Raw genomic sequence first — 12,158 nt, 5'->3', positions numbered from 1 at the left:
GTTCCAATTGCTTTCACCTGTCATAACATGCTGCACAGCCTGACATCAATGCAGTCCGAGTCATCAAAAACTCAAGCTTCGCTTTCTTAAAAGTGGTCTTGGGCAATCTGCTCTCTCCCTTTCCATATGCACGTGGAATAAATTTTGTTATGTGCACCAAGGCCTCTGCTGATGTGCACCACCAATAGAAACACCTGCTGTGGGCCTGTGGGCACTCTGCCGATCAGCTGGGTGGCACCCGCATCTCTCCTGGGTGGCCTGAGCTAATGGAGAATGCCAAGTCAGAGGTAGGCAATCACCCAGATCAGACTTTCCCCAGGGCTAAAACCGTGCCAGGCTTGGCTGATGAAAGGGACTTGAGACATCAGATCCATCTAACAGCAAATGCCTTGTAGTTCCAGACCTGGTTCTCCAGTGGTTTGCCCTTGGTGTGACTTGTATAAAGTGGATCTAAACAGCCAGCATTTTACCCCAGTATCTGCATGGGGGTGGGGGGGTGGGCAGAGGCCTTCCTTGGGCAGGGAGACCAAAAGCTTTTCCTAAAGGACCGCACAGTGGGGCCCTGATCCATGCCTAGGGCTCCTGGGGCTGCATGGTAAAATAGATACTAATACTAACAAATGCAAACGAACAGCTTACGGGCAGATCTGATTCTCACACCCAGGTTCCCCTGCCTCTCCTACTGCCCTCTCCCAGGCTGGCCTGAAAGCGAGACTCGATTAACAGACAAAAGGTGCTTCCGTTATAACCAATATATAGTGTGTAACCAAATCCCCAAGATCAAGCTCTCGGTATTCTGGCAGTGCAGCTCGGCGGTGTCTGTGCAGCCTCGGTGCTCCTGTTTTCCCTCCTTCTGCACTTACACCTGGTGGGACATGCCTCCCTTGTCAGAGCACAAGACTCAGGGGTTTTCCAATGCAATGTTACTGCCTAATGAAGATCACATGTATTAAGTATTTGTATGTATTCATGAGGCTACTGTAGGTGCCACGAACCACCACCCCCCATCCCCAGTAGGTGAAGAAAAATTCTGCCCTCACTAGTCGTGAGCTTTCAGTACATGCTGCAGGCATTCAACTGAGGGTAGAACTTAGCCTGTGGGATTGGAAACAAATGGTTCAGTGAGACCATATTCAGACCAGCCCCCGGTCTGCAAAGCAAAGCCCCTCTCTAGGTGGCATTCAGGTTATTTAGCATCTTGTGCACCAACGATGAAATCTGAACAAATCCTCCTTCTCTTACCTACCACAGTGCCACGCGAAAAAGAGTTAGAGCCACCTGCTTTTTAGTGCCAAGATTATGCACATGTTCTTACCTACATTTGGTTTTTTTTTAATACTCTCACATTAGTTACTGTCTCCATTTTGAATGTGTTTTGGGTCAGTGGAGATGCATCTCTTTGGACCCACAGATAAGGGCACAACTCATTATAAAGGAAATCTGGAAGTTTGGCTCATTGCCTACAGACAATTTTATTTGCTTTGCACATCTTGGTTACACATGTCATACTTTTAGCTGCTGTCAGTGATTCTTAAAATGACCTTTTATTTTTCCTGTGTTGGGGTTGCAAGAGATTGCCAATCAGTTTACAAGTTAAGGTTACTGTTATCATGTAGAATTATGTGTAATTATGACTTGAAATATGTATTTGTTGACATGTAAGAATGACTTAACTGATACTGATAATAAAAAGAAGTGTGGCTATCAGCTACTCCATAGGCTAATGTCTCTTACATGAAATGAAGGGGGAAGAGAAAGTATTGCTTCTTTTTGCCTTCTAATTAGTTTCAATGCAAAAAAAATATACCTTACAATTGAAATCTAGAGGATCAAATCTTCAACTGGTATAAATAAGAACTGGCTTAAAGAGTTCAAATTGTGGGAGAAATTAAGTAATGAAAAACGTTGATGTTGTTTCCATTTGGCAGGATGCAGAAAAGATCCTTTTGGCAAAATTTTCCATTATTTCTTTTACAAATTTTTTCAAAAAATGCTTAGAGAAAATGAGGTTTGCGGTATGAAAACAGTTCTTGGCAAATGAAAAAATGATTTGGACAGAAACATTGCTTAAAAAAAAAACACATGGCAAATTTCAATAAGAGACTATGTCATTTTTGTAAAGGCTGTTTTGCATTTTTCAAGCAAATAGGTCAACCTCTTCTCAGGCGCTGGTGGGCGGAGCCTCACTCCTCCCTCTTACTTGTCCGGAAGGCCAGAGGTGGGACAGGAAGTATAAAAGGTAGGCCCAGAAACTCAGCTGGAGCCCAGCCTCCAGCGGAGACAGGCCCTTGTCCTGAGCTGGGAGGCAGCGGCGGACTGGACAGAAGCAAGGCTGCCCAGGACAGGCTTTGACACCAAGGAGCTGCAAGCCCCCATAGGGGCGCCATTCACATAGCGCCAAGAGGACTACAGCAGCCTCTCCGGGGAGTTACGCCCGAGGGAGGAGAGTTTGGAAGTAGCCCAGGGATAGCCGGATTTGCTCTGCTGCACCCGAGGCATGCGCAGCTATCAGTTAGGGCCCTGGGCTGGGCCGTGGTGGGGAGGGTGGGCTTGCATCTGTCCTGTCACCCCAGCCCATGGGTGGCAGTCTCCCTCGCCGGCATGTCCAGGCAAACACCTGTGTTCACCAGCTCTCCACCAGAGCTAGGAGACCAGCCCAGGCTGTGTGTTGCCCTGCCCTGGGCTAGGCGCCAGGGCTGGTAGAACAAGTGGGCCTAAAGCTGTCCACCCCGAGGTAGGTCTCTGGCTCATTTGACTGTGTGCTGGGCCAGGCTGCAGGCTTGAGCCTTGGGACGACTGCCACCCGCCCCGACTGAGGGCCTGGGCTTATCAGCCTCTGCACTCAGCCTGACCATGGGCCAGGGTCCCAGGACTCTGGTCACAGGCGGTTCTGTGCCTGCAACTGGGCTGGAATGGCTGCCCACTGACCCAGAGGGGGGACGAGCCTCTCCCAGAGCCCTGGTGGCAGGGAGCCCCACCCGCAACTGGGTTGCAACTGGGAGAGAACTGCCAGAGTGCTCCCTGCTCCCCCGGTGGCCCCTGAGCCCCCAGCCCAGCCAGAGGCGGGAGAACCTGGCGCCTGCGAAGCTGCTTATGAATGGGCTTGTTGGAGGTGGCCGAGTCCATCCTTTTCTGAGGACAGGGCTGCTCTCCAGGCCGGCAGCAAAGGCGACGAGGAATGTAACGTCTCTGGTCCTGAGGAGTGGGACAGCGTCTCCCCTATGCCCTCCCCCGGCCCTTTGGGAGAAACTGTCCCTCCATTGCTGTAAACCACCAGCCCAGCTCGCTGGAAAGCCTCCAGCTTCCTGTCCTAGAAAGGAATAACGTATATGAGGCCCCAAGCCGTAGCCTCAAGGGTCCAGTTAAGTGAAGATCCAGGTGTACACCATACGTTGAGGCTACCCCGACACTCTGCTGCCCCTCCCCACACAAGGGCTCCCAGTAGTCAGCCGTGAAGGGCTTCCCCAGGGTGAACCATTTCCATGGGCCCAGCCAGAACTTTCCTGTCACCTCATCTCTGGTAACAACCTTCAGCTGAGGGCCTGGCCCAAGCGTTATTGGGCCTTATTGGGACCAGAGGACCCAACAGCAGCTGCATCAACATTGTCATCTCCAGCCCTGGGGAAAGGGTTCCTTCCTGCCTCGGCTGGAGGTGCAGCCAGAAGGCGGTAGCCTGGGCAGGGGTGATGCAGACAGTTTTGCTGTGAGTACTTGTTCCGTGTGCCTCAGTCAGAGGGAAAACACAGGGAAGTGGGGAGAAGGTCCAAGCGGAGAAGCCCCAGAGCCCTGTTTAGTGTTTGGTTTTCTTCTCCCCTTTTTCAGAGGCTCAGCCAGGAGGACAACGAACCAGCTGCATTCATTTAGTCTGGTCTCCACCTCCCCCACCTTCTCTCCTCCCGGCTTAGTGGGGAAGTCGGCTCTAATCCCTCCTGCCCCATACTGCTGTGGGGCTCTGACCGCTGTTTGGAACGGCCACAGAGCTCCTCTGCCACCTCACTCATTCCTAGGAAGGGCCCCAGGCTCCCTCATGGCCCTGCAGCCAAAGGGGCGTTCGCAGAGCGAAGGAGAAGGCAGCAGCCAGGGCGAGGTAAGCCACACTTCAGCCCATGCAAGGTTGAAGAGAACAGGAAGAGCAGCCGCGTGCTCCCACTCCCACCGAGCCCCACCAGAGGGGCTGAAGAGTGTCCCGGACTGAAGTCTCCCCGTCCCCCAGAAATTGGTTGGTAAAATCCTGTAAAACCGTCCACAAGTTCTCATTCCGCTCTAATTCCCGCTCCCGGAGCCTCATTCCAGCGACGGGGTCTGCCCCCACCCGGAGCTGGGCTGCTTTCCCAACCACACGGCTCCCCGACACCTGCCCGGTGGTCACCTGGAGGACCCCTTCACTCCCCGAGAGATGCACTCCACGGCCCAACCCAGAGCACACCGGGCTCCCATGCAGCGCGCTCTCACGGAGGGACACCGCCGGTGCTGCGGTGAGGAGATAGCAGTCCTTCAACTCACCGAACTGCCCCGCTTTTAGAGCCCCGACTCTGCTTGCTGCTTGCAGAGCACACCGAGCTGTAGCGCCTCTGCACAACCCCAGCCACGGAGGAGGTAGCAGTTGTACGCCGCCTACCGCTGGCTGAGCACCCACCAGTGCCAGGAGTCAACCCCCTCCCTCCAGGCGAGCAATCAGCTGTTTGCAGCACTGATGGGGAAGGGGAGGAGTGGTAAATGCAGGACTGCAGGCACGTGAGGATGGGATGGGATGGGATGGGAAGGAAGCCTGGTGCTGGTGACTGCTCTACACCCACCAGTTCCCATGGGTGCTCCAACTCCAGAGCACCCATGGAGTCCACACCTGTGGAGTCGGTCACAGCTCCACAGCTGCACTTAAGCCGATTATTGCTGGAGGCGGCAGGGAGGTATTTTAACAGTGAGAAGTTCATAGGGTGGGGGGATACGGGCAGAGTTAATAGCACCGTTCAGCTAAGATGCAGTGTTTGTGCCAGACCACAGCAGGACTGTTAGATTACTGTTTTCTTTAAGAAGGGAGTAGGCATCTCGGGGCTGGTGGTTACCAGGTCTTAGGGCTCCTGGTTTCATCAACTATTCCTATTTGGTGTCGGACAAGCATGCTGGCAAGAGCAGAAAAAATGGCCAAGAGTGAGCAGACATGGCAAGTCCGAAGCTCCAGTTTCAGGTTTATTTCTCTGAGCTGGGAGGCAGCGGGAATAGGAGAAAAAACTTAGCTAAACTTAATGGCTTTGACGGCAAAGTTGCCAACCACAGACAGGTACTCAATGTTCTCCAGGCCCAGCCGATTGGGGAATGTGATCTCCTTGTCACCAGCCAGTTTCACCCTCAGCTCTGTGGTGTCCAAGGAGATGCAGATCTGCAAGAAGCAGACACGATAGAACCAACCCACAACAGAGGCGGCCCAGTCCTGCCCACCTCTCAGAACCGTGCTAGCCAGGAGCTCCCCCAGACAGCATCATGTGCTCTGCCCTGAGGAGAAGAGGCCCTTATCTCCCGCAGATCTGGTTTTGAGGACACCCCAAATCTCAAGGGGCCTCAGTGGTGCCTTCACAGGGAACAGAGGCCTACGTAATTAGTGACATGTTTTGATGGCGGGAAATTTGCTGCAGGAATACAGAGCTAGGAAGCTCCAGGTCTAGAAGGACCTCGGCTCCGCAGACAAAGTGCCCCCTTAGCACAGCTTTCTGCCCCATGCCAGGGCCCTCACCTCCGTCTTGTCACCCGGCTGGAAGGGGAGGTCAGTGTCGCGCTCTTCGGTGCCCCACAGCCCATCCTCCATGGAGTTGCACACGATGACATTCACCTCCCCGTAGCAGTCAAAGCGTGGGTTGAAGTGCAGTGACAGGTTGCTGTCGTCCTTCCCCACGTTCACAGCAAACCTGGCGTGGAGGAGACCATGAGACGCACGACCCGGCCCTCCCACCAGCGCCTGGATCTGCCCTCTCTGTGGGGCAGAGAACAACCCACATAACAACCGAGAGTGCTGCAGCCGTGCCGGGAAGAGGCAGATTCACCACAACTATCCTTGTCCTGCACAAAGGGAAGGGCTCCGTCCCCGCTCCCTACCTAAAGGCTGACATAGCATTTAACCCACCCCAGGCTCCCCAACTCACTGCTTGGCTTCTGGCAAGATCTTCCCCTTCACTTTGAGGCACTCTCCAGCTCGGACGTTCAAGTGAGTCGCAACCAGGACCTAAGGGCGTCAAACCCAAAGGCATTAGCCTGTCCCTGCGGATTGACAAGTCTTCCTTGATTTGGGGGAGGGGGGGCAGTACCTCAGGGGGCACAAGATGCTAGAGGCAAGGCAGGTTCCAGGCCATCCCATGTCACTGACCAGAATCACTTAGAGACAATAGCACTTCAGGAGCCTCAGCTTGTTGGTCACAATCCCAACCATGGGGCATGTTTCCGAGTGTTCCCGGCCACAGCCAGTAAGTGGCTTGATTGTTGGCAGGCTCTCCTGAGCTCAAAGGACTGAACGGGCCAGAGACTGGTCTAGAGCGGTAAGAGCCTTGTTAGCTGCAGCCCACAGGGATTTGGGGTGATCACACGCACAGGGAAGCCTGTACTGCTGCGTCTGCCACTGCTTGTGCCAGCAATCGGGGCTTGTCTACACCAGCAAGTGACTGCGCTGTAACTTTCTCATGCCGGGGTGTCGAAATAAGCACACGTTCCATAGACCGTAGTTGAGACATAATTCCATAGTAGGCCAGTGGTAACAGTGCCATTTGCCCCAGCCTTCAGGTCTGGGGAGACGGTCATTTTCTCTTTCACCCCGTCCTCCCCAACGGGGGGGGATGAGCCCATTCAGATGCCGGTGGAAACAGACATTGCTCTGTTCACACCCCACCTCAGTCAGACCTTCCCCATCCTTATGTCCCAGGGCCTGCAGTCAGCAGTGAACAGAGACTTGTAGGTTAGCAGCCACCGGCCGCTCTGCACACTTGCCCGGTCCCCATTGTAGCTGGATCAGTCAGGAAACCATGCAGCCACCTGCGTATTCGTTTCTGTTACGCCCAGTTTCTCGGGGCCGCTCGTGCCACAGCGCTGAAGTCAGGCCAGCTATTAACTTCCCTTTGCTAAGCAGCTTATCTCCATAGCATCCAAGCTCTGCCTAAACTGCCCATCTCCTCTTCCATTCTATTTCCAGAGCACAGGCTGCCCCACGGCGCCCCAGCAGAATCAAGGAGGAGGCACGCCCCCAGACTCAGGCAGGCAGGCAATATTTAAGAGCAGGAGCTTCACGTCTATGTTACAGATGGCTGAAAGGCCTGGGCTGGGTCTATCCTGTAAGGCTGGGTTGAAGGGGGTTTATCTTATGTTAACAGAACCAAAAAAATGGCTTTATGCAGATGGGACCTGTTTCGCAATACTCAACAACTATTTCTTACAGTGAAAAAAAGTTGTATTTGGATATTCATTCCTGTCTAACTAATTGGACACACTAGTACAGTTACTGGCACTGCAAGGGCTGAACACTGTCACCGTAAATAAGTGGCTTATCAGGAACACTTCAAGAACTACTTGGAAATATCTTGCCCAAAATAAAAAAAATCCTCCATCTCTAGCGTTCCTCCCCTCGCAAAGTTATAGGCCCGTCAGGCATTTCCCCACCCTCCCTGGCAGATGGCCCAACCCAGTACTTAGCTCTGACATTTCCCCTCCCTTGGAGAAACTGTTTTATTTTAAGAGGCACCAGAAAAAGAACCCAGCAGCTCACCCGGGCAGAGCCAGAGGTGAGCAGCCAGATGACTGGGGTGTATGTGCACCCAGCACAGCATGATCCAAATGCGCTCCCCAGCAGTTAACCTCCTTCCTGGAGTCCCCACCTCGCTAACTATCCCCCCTTGTCTTGCAAACAAAACCCTTTCCAAGCTAACAGCCCCCCAGCTCCGAGAGCCAAGACTCACGCATTCCATGCCGCTGCCTGAAGCCCCCAAAGTTAGGGCAACTGCTTGCTTCCCGGTTCCAGGAGTCAGCTGTACGACTCAGCACTGTCTCTGCAAGGCTTTTAAGCAGCTGGGCAGCCAAGGGCTCACATGATTAAATGGGGGCGGAGTGGGGGGGGGGGGGCTGGCGAGAGGGTCAGCTCTCCTTTCAAACTTCCAGTGTGCAAAGAGGGACGTGCAACCCTGCATCAATATTCGCTTTGCAACACGGAGCTTTTTCAGCCAGGCATGAGCCACTGCCCTGGTAGCAGCAGGGCTGCTTCTGCTCAATATCCCCACTTTAAAGAGGCAGAGAACATGTGTGAATCTTAATCTGTGGCTGCTGGTGGTAGCATCATATGCTACTGATGCAATTCACTGTACCCTGGCTAGCTCAGCAAAAGCCAGCCTGTCCTGTGGCCCGCAACTCAAAGTCCAGACAGCACGGGGCACGCGGAGTTGTGCTCTGGAAAACACACTGACTTAAGGCAGGGGCGTCGGAGCCTTAATGCTACGGTTCTGCTGTCGCACTGTTACCCACACAAATTTCTCATCCCTTCCACACTCAGGGACGAAGACACCTTTTCCCAATCCTTAGGGCTCAAGGCGTGACCCTGTAAATTTCAACTCCCACCCTTACCCAGTTCCTGGGGCTCAGGGCGTAATTCCCTGCGGGTATGCAGGATCTGTGCCACTGAAAAAGCCTTACACAGGAATATTCTTATTCTCTATTTATTTATAATTACCAGAAAGCAGAATACATGCTAAGCACACAGTATCATGCTCACCACTCCCGATAAGGCTGGCAGGCAGACTTCCACTGTTGGGACAGACAAAGTCACTCTCTGGATGCTGGTTGCTGCACCTCAGGGTCTTGGGGGGTGGGGGAGGGGCTCTTGTGGGTGAGTCCTTTAGGCCTTTCTTCTTCCCTCCTGTCGGATGTTCTGTGCATCTCTTTTTTCCCATTTGATGTTCTGTTCTTCTTTCTCCCCCTCTTGATGTTCTGGGCCTCCTCCCTTTTCCTTCTTGGACCCCAGTTTTTAAGTAGTGAAACTTGAGTCCTGCTTAGCTATACCTTGACCAATTATTTTAGTACAAATGTCCTAACCAATAAGAGCCCATGGAAACAGAAATACCTCACTAATTATAACCCACCACCTTAACAGATTTGCACCTAACAAAATTAATTATACAGCAGACAGGAGCAATTATAAACCAGACAGAGAATATACAGAAAACAGTAGCAAAGTGAAGACAATAATCAGAGAATGGTGGTTCCACCTCAGCCATTGATAAGTCATCGCCTGCCAGACGAAATGCTGTTAAGTTTCTTTACCCATCGTGTGATCTGTTTAACAGTGGGTGGCACAAGGATGTGGTCTTCTTCTTAACAGCCTGATATGCTACTATTGCGCTGAAATGTAGAGGGAATGTGAGTATGTGACGTGTAGCTTTATGGTTACTGGCTGCTGCTCTTTAGTCTGGCTGCAGACAAGCTATAGGCCTCTCAAAATGGCTGGAGAAACCATATTGGTTATACTGTTACACTCCCCTCCTTAATGATGCTTTTTACTAAAGCTGTCATTACTATTCCAGGAGGCCAATACTCAGCCTCGCTCAGCTTGGTCTTACCTCCTGGGTATTGTTAACAATGGCCTTATCTCACTTTGCATGCCAGCTTTCTGTATCCTGCGCACAGTTCTTCATCCAGCAAGCCAGAGCGACTATACTCACTAATAATGCCAATTGGATTCCAATGATCACCACAAGGGGGAGAACCATAATATTTATCAGGCCTGTTGCAGACGGTGACCACCCTAATAGTGTTTTCCACCAGGAGTGATATCCTGCATTTGCAATGGTTTTTGCTACATGAGTGATTTTTGCATTATTATGTTGCACTTTAATACGTATTTGGTCTTCTGTTTCTGCAATATACTGTAAATGTGACTGCAACATTGGCTGGATCAACAATTTTCTCATTATAGTCATATTTATGCCTAAGGCCCAAGGTTACAGGTGTTCCATTGTGATACAATTGTGGTTTAGACCTCATATTGTCAATAGTCCATACAGGTACATAATATTCAAACTCACAACTCTTAAGCTTTGTAATGTTGCAAAAACATCTATTAACTAAACGAGTCATAAAATACAATTCCTTATCATCTACTACTACAGTTGGACAATGACTTCTTACACAAACACAACCTCTTCCTGCATATACAACAGCTGACTTTTGTTTAGTGAATGTATCAAACATACATCTTTGGATTTCTTTGTCCTTTACATAGAAACATTTATCCCTGTCTGTAAATTTTTATCTTTTAACACAATTACTGCCCTTTGTTTTTTGAATCCATTCTGGGGGTCCCAGTTCCCCTATGTCCTGGATATCCACCTGCCATGGTGTGTTAGTGCAGTTTCCTGTTATTTGCAATTGTTTCCCTGAGGGACTTGTCAGGGTGCTGGGCCTTGATTCACAGATTTGACGCAGGTGAGGTTCATTAAACCCCATTAACATACTAATGTCAGTGTTCCCTCCTGGCTGCCATGCAAACCCCATAACTTTTAATATCCCACATTTTGGAGAGAACACGGGAACTTTAAGCATATTGATTTCTCGTTTCTCTGTGAGCTTAAGGCAGTCAATATTGTATATGGTAGTTCTTGGTCCTGTACAGTTTCCCACCATAGTGTCAGAATATCCAGTTATTAATGACAACTTGGACTGTGATGGGGCCTCTGGTGACAGCCCGCCAGTTGTTCTGTTATCGTAATGGGCAAAGCCCTTTTCCCAGCACAAACAACAGCTAGTGTGAGTGAATACCACTGGACTGATCCTGCATTGTGTCAGTACCCAGAATTTATTTTTCCATACATTTACTACATGGCTGTCGACACGCCAGAGAATAGGGTTAGCTAATAGACAAACAACATGTAACATAAAACACTCAGTCACGACCACAACTTCTTCATAACGGTGCCCAGATCACTTCTGTTTGCCTGCTGGTACCAGCCTTTTCTCAGAATTCTGAAAGACAAAAACAGACATTTTCCTTCCCCTCCCTGGCATGGGGCCACTCAGATGTTACTGTTTGGACTTCTCTCTCCGGGGTTTAAGCTGTGAGGAATGGAACCATTTTAATTTTGGCATGTTTAGCCTCTTGGACCACATTTCTCCCAGGTACACCGTTGGGCTGGCCTTCTCCACAATACGCACTGGGCCTTCCCATTTCATTCCCAAGGAATGCTCTTGCTCTGTGAATTTCCGATACAGCACCTATCTCCAACCTCCCATTCGATAGGCCTTTTTACCCGGCCCAGCCTTTATCCATCTTTTTTTATGTTAACAACCAGCTGCTCTGCTATTTTCTTACGGATTTCTGCTAATGCCTCCAACAGAGCCTGGATCCACCGGTCATTTAAAACTTTGGGTTGCCACCCATCTGGAATGTCAACATCTAACCACCACTGCTAACATCTAACCACATGTTTCTTCCTGTCATTGCTACACAAGGAGCATAACCATGACTTGCTGGGACTGACCTTAAGGCCATTAGGATTATAGGCAGCTTTTCATCCCAATCTTCCCCATTTTCTTTTACCATTTTTCTTAGAGCATCCTTTAGAGCGCGGTTAGTTTGTTCCACTTGTCCTGAGGCTTGGGGGTGTCCTGCTATGTGGAACCTTTGCTTAATGCCTAGCATTTTACATAGTTCCCGCATAGTTTCCCCAATGAAATGTGGGCCTTGGTCTGAATCAATTTCCTTTGGCAGCCCCCACCGGCTAAGCACCACATTGACCAACTGCCTGGCTGTAGTTAAAGCAGCCAGACCCCAGGTTTTTCACATAGCCTGGCCTAGCTGGTTCTGATCAGCACGCACTAGAATGCTGGGGGTGGGGGTTGGCAGGAGCGAGGCTTTGGTGTGAGCTGAGGAAAAGAGGTGGAAGAAGGAAGTGCAGCCAGCTAGAGAAGGATTTTTTTCTGTCACCCAGCCACTGCCACACTCCCCCCCTCATGTGGGTCATTTGGCAGACCCATAACTTCATGGGCCCCATCAGGATTCTGCAAATGGGAGTCAGGAGAGCTGGGTTCTTGATCCTGGCCTGCCACAGACTTTGCAAGTCACTTGGGCCTAGGTGCATACGGCACATATTCACAACGGGCCGCAGGGGGAACCAGCATCCCAGCCCAACGCACAGGGG

General features: G+C 51.0%; 1 protein-coding gene across 1 annotated transcript; it reads right to left on the bottom strand.

Moving 5' to 3' along the window:
- Window positions 1–5,174: 5,174 nt before the first annotated feature.
- Window positions 5,175–8,085, bottom strand: LOC142012176 (16 kDa beta-galactoside-binding lectin-like). The gene is made up of 4 exons (XM_074992028.1): window positions 7,932–8,085; window positions 6,135–6,214; window positions 5,729–5,900; window positions 5,175–5,377 (listed from the first exon to the last, which is right to left on the bottom strand). Exons 1-4 carry the CDS (start codon window positions 7,938–7,940, stop codon window positions 5,231–5,233), a joined length of 408 nt encoding a protein of 135 aa, XP_074848129.1. The 5' UTR covers window positions 7,941–8,085; the 3' UTR covers window positions 5,175–5,230.
- Window positions 8,086–12,158: the final 4,073 nt, after the last annotated feature.

Source organism: Carettochelys insculpta, chromosome 4 (assembly GCF_033958435.1).
Source record: "Carettochelys insculpta isolate YL-2023 chromosome 4, ASM3395843v1, whole genome shotgun sequence".
NCBI classification, from domain to species: domain Eukaryota; kingdom Metazoa; phylum Chordata; order Testudines; family Carettochelyidae; genus Carettochelys; species Carettochelys insculpta.
The sequence above is the reverse complement of the archived record's forward strand: the minus strand, read 5'-3'. Positions and strand labels throughout refer to the sequence as shown.